This window comes from Wasmannia auropunctata, unplaced genomic scaffold, assembly GCF_000956235.1.
Source record: "Wasmannia auropunctata unplaced genomic scaffold, wasmannia.A_1.0 LD336106.1, whole genome shotgun sequence".
Lineage (NCBI taxonomy): Eukaryota > Metazoa > Arthropoda > Insecta > Hymenoptera > Formicidae > Wasmannia > Wasmannia auropunctata.
The window spans coordinates 2,436,771-2,456,227 of NW_012026784.1; the positions used below are offsets into that span (position 1 = coordinate 2,436,771).

At 31.2% G+C, this 19,457-nt stretch overlaps 3 protein-coding genes across 3 annotated transcripts in view; all 3 read right to left on the reverse strand.

Annotated features, from left to right (window-relative positions):
• Window positions 1-1,581: 1,581 nt before the first annotated feature.
• LOC105456557 (odorant receptor Or2-like) lies at window positions 1,582-8,125 on the reverse strand. Its single transcript, XM_011700690.1, has 11 exons — window positions 8,090-8,125; window positions 7,702-7,821; window positions 6,937-7,268; window positions 6,673-6,783; window positions 6,491-6,581; window positions 6,165-6,298; window positions 5,942-6,036; window positions 2,919-3,192; window positions 2,195-2,285; window positions 1,997-2,133; window positions 1,582-1,735 (listed from the first exon to the last, which is right to left on the reverse strand). The coding sequence occupies exons 1-11, from the start codon at window positions 8,123-8,125 to the stop codon at window positions 1,582-1,584; spliced, it is 1,575 nt and encodes a 524-aa protein (XP_011698992.1).
• A 1,589-nt stretch (window positions 8,126-9,714) lies between these two features.
• Window positions 9,715-12,248, reverse strand: LOC105452323 (odorant receptor Or2-like). Its single transcript, XM_011693319.1, has 9 exons — window positions 12,000-12,248; window positions 11,624-11,743; window positions 11,363-11,480; window positions 10,870-11,146; window positions 10,612-10,734; window positions 10,432-10,522; window positions 10,143-10,279; window positions 9,889-10,021; window positions 9,715-9,814 (listed from the first exon to the last, which is right to left on the reverse strand). The coding sequence occupies exons 1-9, from the start codon at window positions 12,153-12,155 to the stop codon at window positions 9,767-9,769; spliced, it is 1,203 nt and encodes a 400-aa protein (XP_011691621.1). The 5' UTR covers window positions 12,156-12,248; the 3' UTR covers window positions 9,715-9,766.
• Window positions 12,249-13,039: 791 nt separating this feature from the next.
• Window positions 13,040-19,457, reverse strand: part of LOC105456562 — a 7,546-nt gene continuing 1,128 nt past the window's right edge. The window contains exons 5-20 of the mRNA XM_011700705.1: window positions 18,031-18,133; window positions 17,660-17,779; window positions 17,477-17,594; window positions 17,042-17,306; window positions 16,853-16,975; window positions 16,647-16,737; window positions 16,446-16,547; window positions 15,215-15,388; window positions 14,860-14,979; window positions 14,614-14,731; window positions 14,103-14,364; window positions 13,861-13,977; window positions 13,691-13,781; window positions 13,432-13,568; window positions 13,174-13,306; window positions 13,040-13,109 (exon numbers count right to left, since the gene is read on the reverse strand). Of these exons, the coding sequence (XP_011699007.1) occupies window positions 13,062-13,109; window positions 13,174-13,306; window positions 13,432-13,568; window positions 13,691-13,781; window positions 13,861-13,977; window positions 14,103-14,364; window positions 14,614-14,731; window positions 14,860-14,979; window positions 15,215-15,388; window positions 16,446-16,547; window positions 16,647-16,737; window positions 16,853-16,975; window positions 17,042-17,306; window positions 17,477-17,594; window positions 17,660-17,779; window positions 18,031-18,133 (2,122 nt within the window). The 3' untranslated portion in view covers window positions 13,040-13,061. The remainder of the gene's footprint in view (window positions 13,110-13,173; window positions 13,307-13,431; window positions 13,569-13,690; window positions 13,782-13,860; window positions 13,978-14,102; window positions 14,365-14,613; window positions 14,732-14,859; window positions 14,980-15,214; window positions 15,389-16,445; window positions 16,548-16,646; window positions 16,738-16,852; window positions 16,976-17,041; window positions 17,307-17,476; window positions 17,595-17,659; window positions 17,780-18,030; window positions 18,134-19,457) is intronic.

Consider the following 19,457-nt stretch of genomic DNA (forward strand, 5'->3'; position numbering starts at 1 on the left):
TACAAGTTTACACATCATCTTTTCGAAAGCAAAGTATTTGGCTTTGTATATATAGATGGTATATCTCCATTTCTTCTCTATTCTTCTTCCTTTCGAACCGTCTATACCTAACTTCCGCGTGGTCGAGTTAAAAAAATCATGTGTCGCGATTTACCCGGATGAATCTCCGCTTCTTCTGCGTTGAAAATATATCAAAAGTAAGAAGAAAATATTTCTCAAAATTTCTCGTTCACGAGAATAAGAGCCGAAGATTAATCCAGGAGAACCGCAACGCAATTTTTCTTACAAACCTGTACACAAGCTTTGGAAACATTAAACGTTCGTTCACTGTTTCTCTGATTTTTTGTAAATACCTCGAACGTAATTCCGAAGGCAAAAATCATCATGATTCCGATGTATATCGCGTAACGTTTGCGTAACGTTTGAAAAGGCCATATACCACATGCGATCAACAGACTGCGAAGGTTACTGTAGTACAACTTCCGAAAGAACTCGTCAAACCCGTCGACATTATGCATCTTTTTCCGCGATCGCTGCTGCTACTTTGTGCGAGCGAAGTTCACATTCAATTCATAGAGGAGCGAGGGAGGGTGATATAGAACACGTCAATTTTTACTTTCTTATGAAAAATTCCGTTTAATGTCGATCGCCATGTGTTCATGCACGCATTGACAACATGTTTCTTCTACGAAATCACTAGCGTTGCATTTGCGATCGATCGCGAAATTACAGAGATGTAAAATTGTCCATACGATTGAAAGAAGTATCTTTCCTGCCTGTTTCACCGAAACAGTGTACATTCTGTATACTCTGAGAGATGACAGTTCTGTGATGTCAGTGAAAAGAATTGTCATCGATTTGTTCCACATATTGGCACAGATGCAAACTATTCAATATTCGTCCTAGCATTAATATCAAGGAAGTTAAAAACTTTATTTGCTCATATATTGAGTTTCAGTACATATATACTTTTATTGAAAAGTATCATAAATTACTTTTCAATATTATAAATTACCTTTCAATTTTCACTAGAGTTAAAAGTTAAGAATTAGAATTTTTACGTTCAGATTATTTGATATGATAATCAATTATGTTTAGATTATTCGAAGATAGCTGCAGCTCAAAAACTATTATTGATGACAACAGTTACAAACAATTGGTTAACCTTTAGCTCCTTTTTCACGACTCGTGAGTTACAAGTGACAATAACATGGCTACGATGATATATACGGTAAAATCGATATAAATATTCTTAAATATTCTTGACGCGATTGGAATATTTGAGAGTTAAGAATAAAGTAAAAATACTTTATTATAATAGCAGTTGCGAATTTTTCCTAATTTTATTTAGCTACATAAAAAATTTGTATGGAAGATACAAAGCTTAATACAACGAGATACGTATCTTCTGTACGTCAATGAATAAGTTACTAAATCACGTTCACCATTGACATATCTCTAAAATCGCTTTTGTTACGTTCAAATTTTTATTGCATGGATCGTAGAAGCATTAAGTACGAGAAGCCTGTACGTACTGCCTTAAATAAAATTTTATGTTATTAATATCGAATTGCATTTGTCTTACGGAATCATTGCACTTACTGCGTTAAAATTCACGTAGGACAGAATAAGAACTTTTCCCGCAGTTATTGTCAGTGGTTTCTTACATCTCAACATGATCATTATCAGAAGTTTTTGCGATATTATAGGCATCCTGTACCATTCTATATTGTACCTGCAAGTACAATTATTATATATTCTTTATACATTCCTTCGAAGGTCGTAAATCCAATTCTATTTTTAATTATTAGTTTTAGTTGAAAATTTCTATTACATAGATGAATTTATTTTTGAGACAACTTGTTGAAAAAACGTGAAGTTAATTCGTTTGTTTTTTGAATAATTTGTTTGTTTTTTAATTTGTAATATATATAATATAATTTATTGCAATTCGTGATTTGCGTTAAATATTCTTCGAATATTTTGTTAAACGTACACGCAATCATACACCTTTTCGTTGCAATCTATAATTTTTTGACCGTGCCAATTTTCTAAGAACATGTTAAACAGAAGCCCGCCCAGATAAGTGCCGACTGGTATCAGACTACTGATACTTTCCGTATTTGTTATCACCTAAAAAAATTTACCATGCGTATAACTGTACTTAAGCTGCTTTAGTTATCAATTAATTTACCTGAAATCCTACGATACTTAACAGGGACACATTAACTGTCATATGTAGAAAAAATGGTAGTCTATACAGCGATTCTACAGCCGTAGCAAATCTGTAATGTGCAGGTACAACAGATATGTGATTATAACAAAGTTTGTTATCATATGGATTGCAAAAAGAATAATTCTATTTACGAAAATAATTATTGTAGATTTGTAAATTATTTGCTCCATTAACAAATTTACTCTACATCTCTTTTCTTTTTTCACTTTAACTTTAATTATTCTCCAACTGATATTTTACCAAATATTTTTGTTGTAAGAGAATATGTAATATATACGAAGATATTAATGTTATTATTGATTATTTATCGTGCAAGCGTATACTAACTGTATCACTTCTGTGTGTCTTCGAATACCGTATGCGATATTTGAGTGACATTTATTCTGCATGGACACCGTCATTATGTCGTCATTATTTCCAAACTCAAATGCATTTTCCAAATGGTATCTAAAGCTCGATGTTATATTGAACAAGAATACTTTATGCTATATATATATATATATATATATATATATATATATTTTATTAATGTATAGATATATGCATAATTATGTATATTATGTTTATTTATTAAACATAAAATACATATTTATGCATAGGTCTATGCATGTGCTTAAAACAGATCATTTGAATTCACGAAAACTATAGATTAAATTTGACATTTAATTTCCGCCGAACTTACCTCAAAGCTTCAAATAGTCCGCAACAATGCTGAACGCATACGTAATACAGGCTATTGATCGAGACCAATACTACTGTGTAGTATATTTCGCATATGGTGAACTGTATATAAAGTGGGGTGTATCGTATTTGTAAGACAACCACGTAATTGAGGTGAGGATGATCCGATTTTGTTTGTCCATCCTGTGTATTATTTGACACGGCGTCCACGTCGTACAAAAATCTTGCTACTAACGGTGTCATCGCGAAAATCACACAGATGCCAACTACACCACCTAACGGAAGAATTAATTATCGCATAATAAACGCGTACATATGATTGCGAAAAGAAATATATTTGGAGAAAAATAATTTAGTTATTATAGCAAAATCATTGCTGCTACGTATACTATACTGTATATTTGATGTGAAAGCAGGCAAATTTTGCTACAATAATTAATTTGCGTTATATTACAATAAAATCTGTTTTGTTGACAAAATAGAAAAATTCTGCAGCATACATTTGTTCATATTAATTTGCTATTATAATGAACAGTCTATTCATGGCAAATGCATTCTCTTCTTTCAATAAAAATATCACTGGTAAAATATCAGTTTGAGAATAAACAAAATTAGAGAGAATGAGAAAAAGAAGATATAGAATATGTTATTGGAGCAAAATAATTTACAAATCGAAAAAAATTATTTTAATAAATAGAATTATTCTTCGTTTTACTATCCATATGATAATTAATAAATTTTGTTATAATCACACATTTGTTGTATTTGCAAATTTTTTTTTTCATACATAAAGTGCATTAAGCGGAAACTTTCGGAAGTAATGATACGTAGACTCTGCAACTTTAAAACCACATATATTAGTTATTTTGGCTTGATTATTTTTTGAAGGTATGTACAGAATTCTGTTGAAACAGAAAACGCTACTATGCTGTGTAATCTAAACTGGAAGTTAAATTCTAGATTTGTGTTGTGTGTTTGGTCTATTCTATATTATTGCTGTATTGAATCAACAAACTTACTTGAATAACCATAGCTGAATTTTCGTGCGAAGCGTGCGTACGAGCGCAAGATTTCAGCCTCTTTATCCGGCCTCGGAGAAGACCAATGTTCGTGTATATACATGAGAATCATTTTAATCTGTAGCTTAAAATTAACTTAAGTATCGCTCGACAACGTTTTATTCTTATCATTGTCATCTTAATTGCTTTGTATTTCAATTAAGATTATCTCGGCATATTTGATCACTTTTTTTTCTACGCACCTTAGGTAACTCGTACGCTGTGTGAATTAATTTAATTGTTGATACGAGGCAGAAAAACAGCAGTGACAGGCAATCGAATATCTCAAAAAAATCTGGCCAGACCTTAATCATACACAGCGTCTGTGTTTGTCGCAGATTAATAAAATTACTAAATTAGCAAAATTAGTTAATTTAATTGGTCAATTAAATTACACAATTAATGTACACAATGCTTTGGGAAAAAAAAAAATTCAACTCTGTGTTTTTCTGCTTCTTTTATATAAATACCTCGAACGAAATTCCGAATACACAAAGAAACGCGCATCCGACGTGCACCGCGCGACGTTTGTTTAACGCTTGAAAAGGCCATATGCCACATGGGAGCAACAGAATGCGAAGCTGACTATAGTACGACTTCCGAAAGAACTCGTCGACATCATGCATCTTTTCCGTTCGCCGCTACCACTTTATGCGAGCGAAATTCACATTTGACTTATAGGGGGAGAATATAGAATACGTCTTTTGTTGTCTCATAAAAGATTCCGTTTATGCATGTCGATTGCCATGTACACTTGCCATGCATCCGCAATCAAAATATTTCTTCTACGATATCACTAGCGCTACCTGCATTTACGATCGATCGCAAAATTACAAAATTTTAAAATTATCTATATGATTGAAAGCGGTATCTTTCTTGCGAGTTTCGTCGAAACAGAATACTTTGACATACGGCAGTTTTCTGATGTCAGTGAAAAGAGCTCTTATCGATTTGCTCCACATGTTGACTGATGAAAACTGTTAATACTCGTTTTAGCATTAAAATCAAGGAAAGTAAAATATAGTATATTTGGTCATATATTCAATTTTAGTATACACTTTTAGTGAAAAATATTATAGATTACTTTTCAATAGAAGTGTTAAAAGATAAGAATTATAATTATTGCGTTTAGATTATTTAATAATAAGAAATTATATTTAGATAATTTAATATAAATTTTCTTATAAATTTTCTACTTCATAATATAAGATTTAACAGAACATTATTTAAATTACGAATTATTGCCATGAAAAGAAAAGAAATGAATAGTCTATAAAATCTCATTTCTTTTTATGTCTTCCCTCCTAAATAATAAGATATGTTGGGATGGTGGAAGTACTTCGATCAATTTGTTTTATTTCCTGTTATTAATGAAAACATTTTAAATACTTTATTTCAACGTTAATTTTACCATAGAGCTTTTCGCATGCGACATACGTATATTGATTTATCGTAGACTACTAGTAAATATTTATAATTTACTTATCAAGATTTTAACACACATGCAAAAATTTCTTAATATAGTAACAATTAATCGAAAATAAAAAATTTCTTTAATTAGTTGATAAATATGTGATAATGTTAAACAGATTAACGTTTGTTTTCTTTTGAAAAAATTTTTCTTTAATAATATCTTAGAAACTGATGAATCTCTCTCTCCATAATTTTGTCTAATCATCTAAAAAAAGATACTGGAAGAAAAATGTATCCTAATGAAATAAATGTGCGACCGTATAGAGCTTATTTCTGTCTATCACTAACGTGTGATGGACGATAATACGTAAAAATAAACTCAATTACGTTCAGAGTTTTTGTTACAGAGAGCGTAGTAGCATAAAATATGAGGATGATGTACGCAATACCTTAAACAAAATTTTATTTTTGTATAGTTATTACATTATATATATGTATGAAATAATTACACTTACCATATTGAAAGTTAGATATGACAATACAATTATTTTACACATTCTTATCATCAATGGTCTTTTACTTCTTATCATCATCATTATGAGAAGCTTTCTCGTTGCTATCGGCATATTGTACCACTCTGTGTTATATCTGCAAATTTTACCAGAAATATCGAAATTATGTTACATATTAATCTGCTCGCTATTTCATTAGTTTTCAGTAGATATACGACTTGTGATTTTGCAAATGTGCTACTACTGATATTATACAAAACATACGCGGAATTAAATACTTGTTCGCTGGAATCTATAATTTTCTGGCCCTGCCAATTTTCAAAAAATACGTTAATTAAAACTCCATTTAGAAAAGCAGCGGGTTTAAAAAAATTAATGTTTTCCACATCGTTTACCATCTATATAACCATAAAATATATAATTAAAGAAACATAATAAGTACAGTTAAATTAGTTAAATATAGAGTATTATAATTAATATAGTTGAAGTTAATTTTACTAAATATTTTAAGTAATTTATTTATGCGAGGTAACAACACATATTTGGTTCTAGAACTATTGCAATCATAAAGGAATTTTTATCAGGTATACCTGATATCCCAGAAAACTTATAAGAATTACGATCATACCCATCTGTACAAAGAGAGATAAACTGTATACTGATTCCACAATGGCAACAAATCTTTAACATACACAAGCATATTAATTTGTTTCTATTGCTCACCCAAAAATAATAAATACTAAATGTCTAAATATTCTAAACGTGTACTCACTGCATCGTCTCTATGTGTCTACGAATACTGTACACGATATTCGAATAAGATTTATCCTTTGTCATCATCAATTTGTCGTTTTCAAAATCTAACGCTACTTCCAACCGGTATCTAAGCTCAATATTAGCACAAAATTTAGAAAAATGACTTTTGGGACAAGTATCAATAAATGAACCGTCTCATTATTCGCGTTAGATTTTTATTTTAGACATTTTTATTGAATATCCGTATACTTAAACCATACAATTCATTCATTAGCCTTACCTCAAAGCTTCGAACAAACCGCAGCAGTACTCGACCACTGTCAAATACAGAACATCGACTACAGTTATTAAGAACACAAATGAAAAATCGCATATGGCGCAGTGTATAAAAATTGGAACGTAATACGTGTCTAGATCAACCATGTAATTAACGCGATGAGGCAATCCTATTTGGGATTTCGACACTTTATTTGATAATCCATTAATCTCGGTAGGTTCGACGTAGAAACATCTTGTCAGTAATGATGAAAGTATATAAAGGATGCTATGGCCTAGTAAGAAACCTAATTTGCAGGAAAATTTTAATAATTCACGATTATCGTTGACAAAAAACTGCATAATAATTTAATTTAAAATATTTAAAGGTACTGTGAGAGAGATATGTCAAGTGTCTTTCAAAATTGTTTAGAAACTGAAATGTATATATAAATGCTGGGAATTTTGACACTGTTACTGCACTGTATTTTTATTAAATCCGATTATATGTTAAAGTCACCCGTATAAGCGTAGCCTAACTTTCGCCCATATACCGCATGCAAATTCTGTATCTTTGTTTCTTCGTCTGACTTTGGGGAAAGATAATATTCTTGCATCTTTATTAGAAGCATTTTTATCTATTACTCGAAAAAGATTTAAATATATGATAAGATATAATTTTGCATTATTTTATGAACATATTGTTATTATTTTTATCGTTCCACATTTAATTAATTTTTTATCGATAGTAAAATATAAACTATAAACGATGCCATTTTTATTTACACACCTGTGGTAATGTATATATTGCACAGAACGTTTTACTCATTGTCAACATAGTGAAAAATAACATTGGCACCTGATCGATCATTTCGAAGGGATCGTGCCAAATTTCAATTATACCCAATATCTGCAATTTGTGTTATTTACATTTTACGTATAACCAATAATTTAAATTAAATCGCCCGATATTGTATATAAATTATATTAATTGTGTTAATTGCATTTAAAAGCGAATGAGAAATTTTATGTACTAGAGATAACTTCAAGAAATGACATAAAGAGAGACAATTATTTTTTACACACATTTTTTTGAATGAAAGAGCAATAATGGAAGCTGCACTACTAGTATACAGCACGTAATATTATCTTTGAAAAATATGCGTTTTTTAACTTACTTCGAATAAAATTCCAGATCCGAATACTAGCACCATAGCGAGATATATCGCGTAACGTTTGCTTCGCGTATAGAAAGGCCATAGACCACTGACACTTAGTAGCACTCGAATGATATTATATTGCGAATCCTGAAAGAATTGATCAATATTATCCATTCTCTCTCGTATCTCCAGCTGTTATTATTACAAAAGGGAAATTCAGTACGTTATATGATACTTCAACTTCAACGCAAGGTATAACTTGCTTCAGCCTTTTCTATTAAGAATTCCGTTTAATGTCAGTTGACGTAAAATCAGAAATGCATGCATCTATTATGTTTGTTTGTGTCGTGAAAACCAAAATCACCCACTGTAAAGTCGCAAGATTATCTTATGTAAATTGCGAAAATTATAGAGAAGGGAAACAGCTATATTGAAAATATTGTCTTAGTGGACATTGACAAAAGAAGTATGAAAATTTTATTTGCAAGTGGAATCGATCATTATGTGAAGATACAGCCGCTTCAAAATTGGTTGCATTAGAAAATAACAGTCTCGTGAGATAAAGTTTTGTAAATAACCGTATCAAAAGTCACAAAAATATTACATATTGCTATTTTTATTAAATAGATTTTTTATAGACAAAATTGCATGTATAAATATTGATATATTTTTTGTAATTTAATTATTTTTTTGTAAATATAGACATCAATCTACTGTTATTTAAATGGTGAAATATTATTTATTGTTTTTGTATTGTTAATAATTTTAGATTTTTTAGAAAATAAAAATTTTGAAAATTCTAGATTACCGTACAAATCGTAAGAATAGATGCATTAAGAATTATGATATAAGAAAAAAACAATTAATTGCTTGAAAATATCGATAAGAAAATTATCGTATAAAGGAAATTATGACAAAATTATTTTGAAACCCGGAAAAAAAATAACCATGACTTCTCTAACAGTCAACGTATGAGGTGATGTATGATGCTTATCAATTATCATATATTCAAGAATTTCTTGGATTTGAGCAATGGTTCGTAACTCTTGATAGCTTACATCGAAAACTTTATTATTATATTTGTCACAATTGAAAAATTTGTGTAAAAGTTAGTTATTTCGTTTTTGTGTAGACTTACATAACTCGTATTAAATTCATTGGATGGTAGTTGTATGCTATCAACTTACGTCAATGTGTCCACACGATCGCTATAATCGACTTGCTGCCCCAACCAACATGCGATATATAAACGAAGTCATTGAACAGTAAATACGCGGTATGTCGAATTGCGACTATTGGACTTAAATTTAATGTCATAAAATGTAATTTAATTATTTAAATTATTTAATTAGTTTACTTATTTTTATATCTCAAGTATATACTATTCTTAAGTTCTACTAATACTAATTAGTAAAATAATAAAATAAAATAATTTTGTTAACAAGTAACATAGTATCTTAATTGACAATTGTCATATATACATCACTGCTTGTAGAATTAAACTGTTCTATTAATTTTTTTTAAATTTAAAAATTATTAAATTTTTTGACAGTTTTATTTAATTATCTACAGAAACGAAAGGAAGATTATTTTATGAACGTGCAATCATACAAGATTTTATTTCTATCTGTTACTAGAATGTGAATAATAATATATATATATATAAATTTCGTCGATTATGTTCAAAACTTTTTGTTACAGAGATCGTAGTAGCATAAAATATGACGATGATGTACGCAACACCTTAAACAAAATTTAATTTTTATAAAACTATTGCACGTACATGTATATGCATTCTTCAAAATAATTATACTTACCGCGTTGAAAGTTACGTATGATAAATTAACCATTTTACCCATTTTTATTATCGATGGTTTTTCACTTCTCATTATCATTATTAGAAGAAGCTTTCTCGCTGCTATCGGCATACTATACCATTCTGTGTTGTATCTGCAAATTTTGCAAGAAAGCTATTTAAAGTTATATTATGTATTAATCTGCTTGCTATTTCATTTTTATAGTATGATTCGTGATTTTGCAAATGCTACTGCTAATTTTATACATAACGTACACGGATTCAAACACTCTCTCACTGGAATCTATGACTTTCTGACCCTGCCAATTTTCGAAGAATGCATTAAAAAAAACTGTGTTTAGGAAAAGCACAGGTTTTATAAGACGATTAGCGTTTTCCGTGTAGTTTATCACCTATATAACAACAAAGTAAATAATTAATAAAATATAGTAAATATAATTAATTAAATTTATTAATTATTTTGTTAAGTAATTTGTACGCGTGTAATAGAAGCATATTCTATATATAATGGTTGCAATCTTATTAAAGAATTTTCGTCAGATACCTGATATCCTAGAAAACTTATAGAAATCATAATGGCTCCAAGTTGTATAAAGAGAGATATGCTATATACTGACTCCAAAATGGCAACAAATCTGGTTTAACATACGCGAAGATAGTAACATGTTATTATTGCTTATATACGATAATAATAAATGTTAAACGTCTAAACGCGTGTACTCACTGTATCGCTTCTGTGTGCCTGCGAATACTATAGACGATATTTGAGTAACATGTATCCTTTGTCATCGCCGTTTTATCGTTACCGAAATCGTTATTTTTATCGAACGCGATTTCCAATCGATATCTAAGCTCAATTTTATCACAATGATAGAAAAAGGACTTTTGGAACAAGTATCATCAAATAAACTGTCCTATTATTTGCGTTGGATTTGCATAACAGAAACTATAATTTTAAACCATAATCGTTCATTTGACTTACCTCAAAGTCGCGAACAAACCGCAGCAATACTCGACCGATGTTATATACAAAACATCGAATGTAGTTATTAAAAACGTATATGAAGCATCACATATAGCTGCGTGTAGAAAAATTGGATAGTAATACTTATTGTGATCGATCATGTAATTAACGTGATGAGGTATTTGGGAATTCGGCAATCTTTTTGATAACCCATCAGTTCCGCTGGGTTGCCCGTAGAAAAGTCTTACCAGAAATGTTGCAATTAAATAAACAATGCTATGGCCTAGTACGAAACCTAATTTGCAGAAAAACTTTCATAATTCACGATTGTCGTCGTTAAAAACTGCATAATAATTTAATACTTTATAAATCATCAAATGTCTTTAAAAATATTTAAATATGCCAGGTGTCATATCAAAATCATTAAGGAAAATGAAATTTATATATAAATGTGCTCGAGACTTTACTATTATTGTATTAATGTTAAGCCCGATTATACTGTTAAAGTCACCCGCATAAGCGTAGCCTAACTTTCGCCCGTATTGCGCGTGTGAATTCTGAATCTTTCTTTCCTCGTCCGATATTGGGGAAATACAGTACTCTTGCATCTTTATTAGAAGTATTTTTATCTATTGCTCGAAAAAAATTTAAATATATAAGATATAATTTTGTATTGTTTTATGAACTTATTATTTTTATTATCACACATTTAATTAATCTTTTTTTGATAGCAAAATATAAACTATAAACGATGCCATTTTTATTTTCACACCTGTGGTAATGTATATATCGCACAGAACGTTTTAATTATGCTCACTATGCACACGAAATACATCGGCACGGCATCAATCAATTCGGACGAATCCTGGCTGGCTTCAATTACACCCAACGTCTGCATTTTCCGTTTTATTACGCACATGTTATGTAACAATTAATTTTTAAATTTTAATTAAACCGCCCGATCGTAAATTACCTTAATGTCAAATGCACTTATTGTTTAGATTTAAATATTTTACATTTAACAGAACAATTTACGAGAATATATATAATTTTTTCATTATTTTGGAAGAATATAGCGCAGTAGAAATTACAATAGTACACGCGTGCAATACCGTCTTAAAAATAATACGCGTTTATCTTGAGCTTACCTCGAATACACATCCAGATCCGAGTACCAACAACATAGTGAGATATATCCCGTAACGTCTGATTCGCGAATGAAAGGGCCATAGACCACTGACACTTAATAGTACTCGAATGATGTTATAATGCGAATCCTGAAAGAACTGATCAATATCACCCATTCTGTGTCCCTTCTGCTGCTATTATTACAAAAGCGAAATACAGAGCCTTTGTGGTGGTTCAACTTCAGCACAGAGTGTAATTCGCATCAATCTCTTATTAAGAATTCCGTTTAATGTGGTAAGGTAGACAGTGCCAGAAAATGGTAAAATCAAAAATATACGTCTCACGTATTTATCGCTAACGCGTTTGTGTCGCAAAACCAAAATTACCCGTTACGTGGTACAAAGTCGCGAGATTACCTTATGCAAATTGCGTAATCACTGAGAAGGGGGAAAGCCACACTGAAAATTTTATTTGCACGTAGAGTCGATTCAGACTGTTACGTGAAGATATAGCCACTTTGAAATTGGTTATATTAGAAAATGACAGTCTTACTGCGTGGTATAAACTTATCAAAGGTTGTATTGCATATTGTTTTTAAATGCTTGATGTACTTTTATTAGAAATACGAACTTTTTTTTTGTCAAAAGATAAAAGTACAAGTATTTTCGTATTTAATTGTGGTCTTTCTAACAGAGCTAACATATAAAGTGAAGTGCTTCTCAATTACCACGTTCAAGAGCTGCCTGAATTCGAGCATGGTATATCAAGTATATGTTATCCTTAATTTATATTAAGAAATTAATAATGTAAATATTAATAAAATAAATAAATTTTTAAGTATTTTAATTGGCAGCTGTTACACATCACCGCGCATGGGAATTAATTGCTATTAAAAAAAATATTAGTTTAATATTTTTTTACAATTCTATCAATTTTTCTTCAGCTCAGAAATTAATGGGATTTTTATTTAATTATCTACAAAAAAGGCACTGGAAGAAAAAGTTATCCTATATGCATTTTTATAAGATCTCATTTCTGTCTATTACTAGAATGTGATGAATGATATTACATTCAAAATTTCATTACAGAGACCGTAGCAGCATAAAGTATGACGATGACGTACGCAATACCTTAAACAAAATTTTATTTTTGTAGAGTCATTGCATATACATACTATAAAATAATTATACTTACCGTGTTAAAAGTTATGTGTGACAATACAACGATTTTACCCATTTTTAATGTCGATGGTTTTTCACTTCTCATCATCATCATTATGAGAAGCTTTCTTGCCGCTACCGGCATACTGTACCACTCTGTATTATACCTGCAAATTTTATAAGAAACCTATATTCAAAATTATATTAAGCATTTATCTTTTTGCTGTTTCGTTATATTTTTATCTCGTGATTTTGCAAATATGCTGCTCTTTTAATGTTACACAAAACGTACGCGGATTCAAACACTTTCTCGCTGGAATCTATGATTTTTTGACCCTGCCAATTTTCGAAGAATACGTTAATTAAAATTGCGGCTAAATAGGTAGTGGGTTTTATAAGACGATTAATGTGTTCCATGTTGTTTAACACCTATTAATAAAACATAATAAGTATAGTTAATTTAGTTAATTTTATTAAATATTTTGTTAAGTAATTTGTGTACAATGTATATCCTGAAACTGTTACAGCTAGAGAATTTTTATCAGACATACCTGATATTCCAGGACACTTATGATTAATACGGTTAATCCAATGTGTATTAAGAGAGGTAAGCTGTATACTGATTCCATAATAGCAATAAATCTAACATAATACATACGAACATATTAAATTATTATTTGCACAAAAAAATAAGATATCAAACGTTCAGACATATACTCACTGCATTGTTTCTGTATGTCTACGAATACTGTATGCGATATTCGCGTAAGATTTATCCCTCGTAGTTGTCATCGTCGACCTATCGTTTTCGAAGATTAACGCGGTTTCCAACCGATATCTAAGCTCAATATTAACACAAACATTTTTAGAAACAACGATTCTCTCAACAAATAAATTATCTCAATTAGCATTGGACTCGCATCTTTATAGAATCCATGTACTTGAGCCGTTCATTAGACTCACCTCAAAGACGCGAACAAACCGCAGCAGTATTCGACCACTGTCAGATACAAAACATCGAACACAACTAGTAAGAACGCGAGAGAAAAATCGCATACGGCGCTGTGAATAAAAATTGGATAATAATAGGTGTCTAAATCGACCATGTAATTAACGCGATGAGGCAGTCCTATTTGCTCTTTATTTGATGTCTCATGAGTCTCTTTGGATTCCGCGTAGAGAAGTCTCATCGCTAATGTCGAAAGTTGATAAAGTGCGCTAAAGCCTAGTAAGAAAACTAATTTGCAGAAAAATTTTCATAATTCATGATTACCGCCGTAAAAAATTGTATAATAATTTAATACTTTATCAATTATCAAATGTTTTTAAAAATATTTAGAAATATCATGATATAATAAGTGTAGATCATTAAGAAAAAAAAAATCATTAAGAAAATGAAATTTACACAAATGTGCTCGAACTTTTAGTATTGTTACTGTATTAATGTTAAGCCCGATTATACTATTAAAATCACCCATATAAATGTAGCCTAATTTTCGCCCATATCGCGCGTGCGAGTTCTGTATCTTAGTTTCCTCGTCCGACTTTGGGGAAAGACAGAGCTCTTGCATCTTTATTAGAAGCATTTTTATCTATTACTCGAAAAAGATTTATGAATTAAATATAACCTTGCATCATTTGCAAAACATATTATTATTACTTTTATTAATTAATCTTTCATCGATAGCGTAAAGTAAACGATGCCATTTTATTTACACACCTTTGGTAACGTATATACTGCATAGCACGTTTTGCTTAGGGTCACAATAGCGTAACAAAACAACGGCAAAGCATCGATCACTTCGAAGGAATCGTACCTGGCTTCAATTACACCCATCATCTGCGTTTCCCGTCGATTTCGTTACACACATATCATATAACAAATAATTTTAATTAAACCGCCCGTAATTTACCTTAATTATGTCAAAATTTAGGTGTGAATATTTTATAGTTATCGATGTAAGAAAAAATATTTTGTTTTTCTATTTTTTTTAAGATAGCGCATTAATACACACAAGTTAAAACAGTACACGCATGTAATATTGTCTTAAAATAGGCGTCCATCTTCAACTCACCTCGAATATAAATCCAGATCCGAGTATCAGTACCATAGCAAGATATATCGCGTAACGTCTGTTTCGTGTATGAAAGGGCCATAGGCCACTAATACTCAGTAGTACCCGAATGATGTTATAATGCGAGTCTTGGAAAAACTGTTCGATATCGCCCATTCTATCTCTTATCTTTTGCTGTTACAAAAGCGAAATTCACCATAGAATATAGTTCGTATCGGTCTCCTGTTGAGAATTCCGTTTTATGTTTGATTATCGTAAAATCCAAAATACACGACTGACATATTTATCGCAAACGTGTTTTCGCGGCAAAAACCAAAGCCGCACGTCGTATACAGTCGCAAGATTATCTTATAGAAATTGCGCAATTATAGAGAGAAGGGGAACTTCTAAGTCACACTGAAAATATTGTCTTAGTGGATTTGATGCACGCAAAAGAGGTATGAAAATTTTATTCGTATGTAGAGTCGATTCAAAACTTATAGGAGAATATATAGCTTCGAAATCGGCTACATTAGAAAATAATAGTTTTGTGAGATATAAGGATTAGTAAAGGTCTGTTTTGTGTTACACATTGCTATTAAAAGTTTTCTGTATTTATGTTTTTTATTAAAAATACGAAGAGAGATGTGTTAATCAGCAATTAAGATAAAAGTAAAAGTTTAGTTATTTTTGTATTTAATTATTTTCTCGTAAATATAAACTTTGATTCGCTATTAATTAAAATATTATACGCTGTTTTCGTATTTATAATAATTTTACATTTTTCAGAAGAGAAAAATTTCGAAAATTCTAGATTACCGTACGGATTGTAAAACTGTGAAATATGAGGCAGATGCACGTACAACCTAAGAAAAGAAAAAGAAAGTCGAAAATATCAACAAAGAAATAATAAGTAGAAAAAATTATGACAAGTCTTACTGCGCTGAAACTCGGAAGAGAGAGACTCATGATTTTTCCAACAGACAGTGTACAAGGCGAAGTACTTCTCAGCATTATCATGTTCAAGAGCTTCCTTGACTTGGGCGATGACTCATACCATTCACCTCGGTAACTTGTATCGAGAACTTTATTATTAGGTATGTGTATCACAAAAATAAAAAATTTTCAATGCGGTTATATTTCGTTTCTCGTGCAGAACATTTGCACGACTCATATTAAATTTATTGGATAGGAGCTGTATGATAGCTTTGACTTACGTCGATGTGTACACGCAACCGCTATGATCGATTACTTGCTGCCCCAACCAGCACGCCATATACAAATGCAGTAATTGAGCGGTAATCAACGCCCCGTGCCGAATTGCAAGATCTGTATTGAGGGTAGTAGTGGTTGCCTAAGTATACACAAAATCAATATACAATGTTAATATGTATATTGATATTATATGTATCTATTTATTGTATTATTTTTGTACGATATTTCAATCATAAACCTGTAGAGCCGACAGACTCATAAGCAATATAACTACGCCGACTTCCAGGAAAAACGCTTTTGTGTAAGCAGTATCCAAGCGCTTCGCGAATCTTATTCAATGAGAAAATTTAATAATTATCTTTTATTAACCTTATTAACTCTTTTCTTGAAATACATAAAAAAAATGTCCATATTTATTTTAATTATGCAAAAGCATGTACTAACCGTAAAGCATCTATGTGCTTTTGTATACAGTATACGAAATTTTTGTAAAACTTGTCATTTTCCTTGAGCGAAGCGAGCACCTTATCTTGTTCGATGCACTTTCGTATATATTCTAGTCGAAATCTAAGGAACGAAACGAAACATTCGAATATTTTACCGAGACGATCATTAAAATCATTAAGTACGTACCTGACGATTGAAAACAGTGCGCAACAATGCAGCACCAGAATAGCCACGTAGGTATCCGACGCGACTATGGTGGTAAGACGAATGGCACTGGTTAAGTAATTATGAATCAGCACGGGATAGTAGTACTTTTCGAGGTCTATGTAGTACTCCACGTGATACGGATATCCCACTGGCCGCGTCGCATATTCGGAAGTTACATTTTTGCCGATTATTTTTGGGATTATCGCGAGAAACGGAAAGAGGCTGCCAAATGCATACATGCCAACTAGATGCGAAACAGTATAGTAAATATTCTATTTGTGTGTCACACGTCACGCAAGAATAAAATTAATTATTAACGTAACTTAACTAAAAAAAAAAAACTATTTTATTATTATTCTATCGGTTTCAAACGCCTAATAGAATATAATAATACTTGTTATATCACTTTCTTACTGGCATAGCCGATGGTAAGGCTTCGTCCAGCCTCCGAAAATTTATGCAAAATTTCAAATTCGCTTTTGATAGCCAACGATTGCCAATCCCTTTGTATGTGTATAAGAAGCATCTTGATCTACGACTTGAAATTTAATTTTTTTTTATAAATACGATCTCGCACTTCCGCGATCTTCTACATACCCTTTCTGAATTGCACACCAAGTTCGTCAGCTTAATGATGCACGCGGAGTCTATTATGAGCGGTGGTATACACTCGAGCATTGCATCAAGATCGTCGCGTAACGTCACTAAAGCGAGTATCTTGAAACCAATATTTCCAACGTGATAAATCAAAGCGAAAACATTCGTTTTGCAAAATATAAAAGCACGATCGATTTTCTGATAATTTCGAACATTTTTGACATTAATTACATTTTAATATTATAATATATGTCTTCATATCTTTCTTATTTTTAAAGTTTTAATTTCCTAGGTGTCATTAAAAGAAGAAAAAAATCTCAGGAATAAAGATCGGTAGACGATTAATAAAAATTGCAATGTAGAAGACGTACTTGGGCGAGAGCTTGCGTTAGGCCAATAAACGACACTGTCACCAAGATAATCCGTCTGTGTCTTTTCTTTTGGAAGGGCCATTGCCCCAGCAATGAAAGTAGCCTACGATTGAGTCTATATAATCGGGACTGAAAGATATCTTTCGACGTATCCATCTTCAATACGCGGTTTTGACTTCCGCGCCATCGATGTCGTCTCTCACAATTTTCAGTCTAATAAAAAATTCTCTCAGAGGGAGAGGAAGCGTAATAGGTGTAGTGAGTCACGAGAAATTGCGAATATTTACATGACTGATTGCCCCACTAGAAATGATGAAAGGCTTGGGACGATGAAACACTTAGATATCCTGGAAAGATCTGTGTTCCTTTATGATTGATTTTATGTCGGTGCATCTTATAGTCGGCGCTTATACCTTGCAATGAGAACTTTGTCATTATCAAGCTTAACGGCACACATCACGATATCGTGAGTTTCTTATATTTTTGTTCGTGGAAGTTCGGTGATGGATCTAATTGTCAAGCTTGAAACCAATTTCTTGGTAGCTCTTATCAAAAATGTTTAGTTTACACGCTAACAAAATTAACGTAAAGAATACTCATTCATAAATCATACTTTACACGAAGAGAATTTCCTTTTAAAATTTATCCTGAAAATCATGTTAATCGTGAGACAACGTAGTATTTCGACAAATTTTACTGTACACTACAATAAAGTTGTTGTAGTATATATTAAAAAAATATTGATGATCACATAAAATTCATCGAAATACTTATGTTGTCCTATAATTAACACGATTTTCAAGATACATTTTCCAATAAAATTCTCTCCGTGTACGGAAAAATTATATCTTGTGATTAACATAATTGTTATTTAACAAAGTAATTAACGTAAATCGTAAATTGTAGGAAAAAAATGAACTGAAAGTATCAAGAAATAATATGTCAGCACTGTCGCAAGTTTCTTTGTGGTTTAATGCTGTTAATACATTATTCTTTTTCGCGAATGTATAACGCTGTTATACTGCTGTTTTTCACTGCTTCTCAATGATAATGCACTGATTTCGTTTAAGAACGTATATTATAAGTGCCAAAGAATATATACGCACGCAAGAATATGCACGTTTACATGGATTCATGACGTTGGAGCTATCATCTATCAATTTCTGCCCCGACAGATGAGAAAATGCCAAACATAATCCCATCATTAAGAAAGAATTTGAACGCTTCTGCGGACTGATCACAGTTGTTCACTGCCTAATTGGGATCCAAATGAAGTTAATAAGTCATTTTATACTCTTCAAGGTAATTAAGATAGAATGGTAAGAAAGATTCGTCTCAAGTAAACGATCGGTTTTTGAAAAATTGATATTTACTCTGTAATATCTACCATCAATATAATCTTAAAACACTACTTTCGATTTCTCATT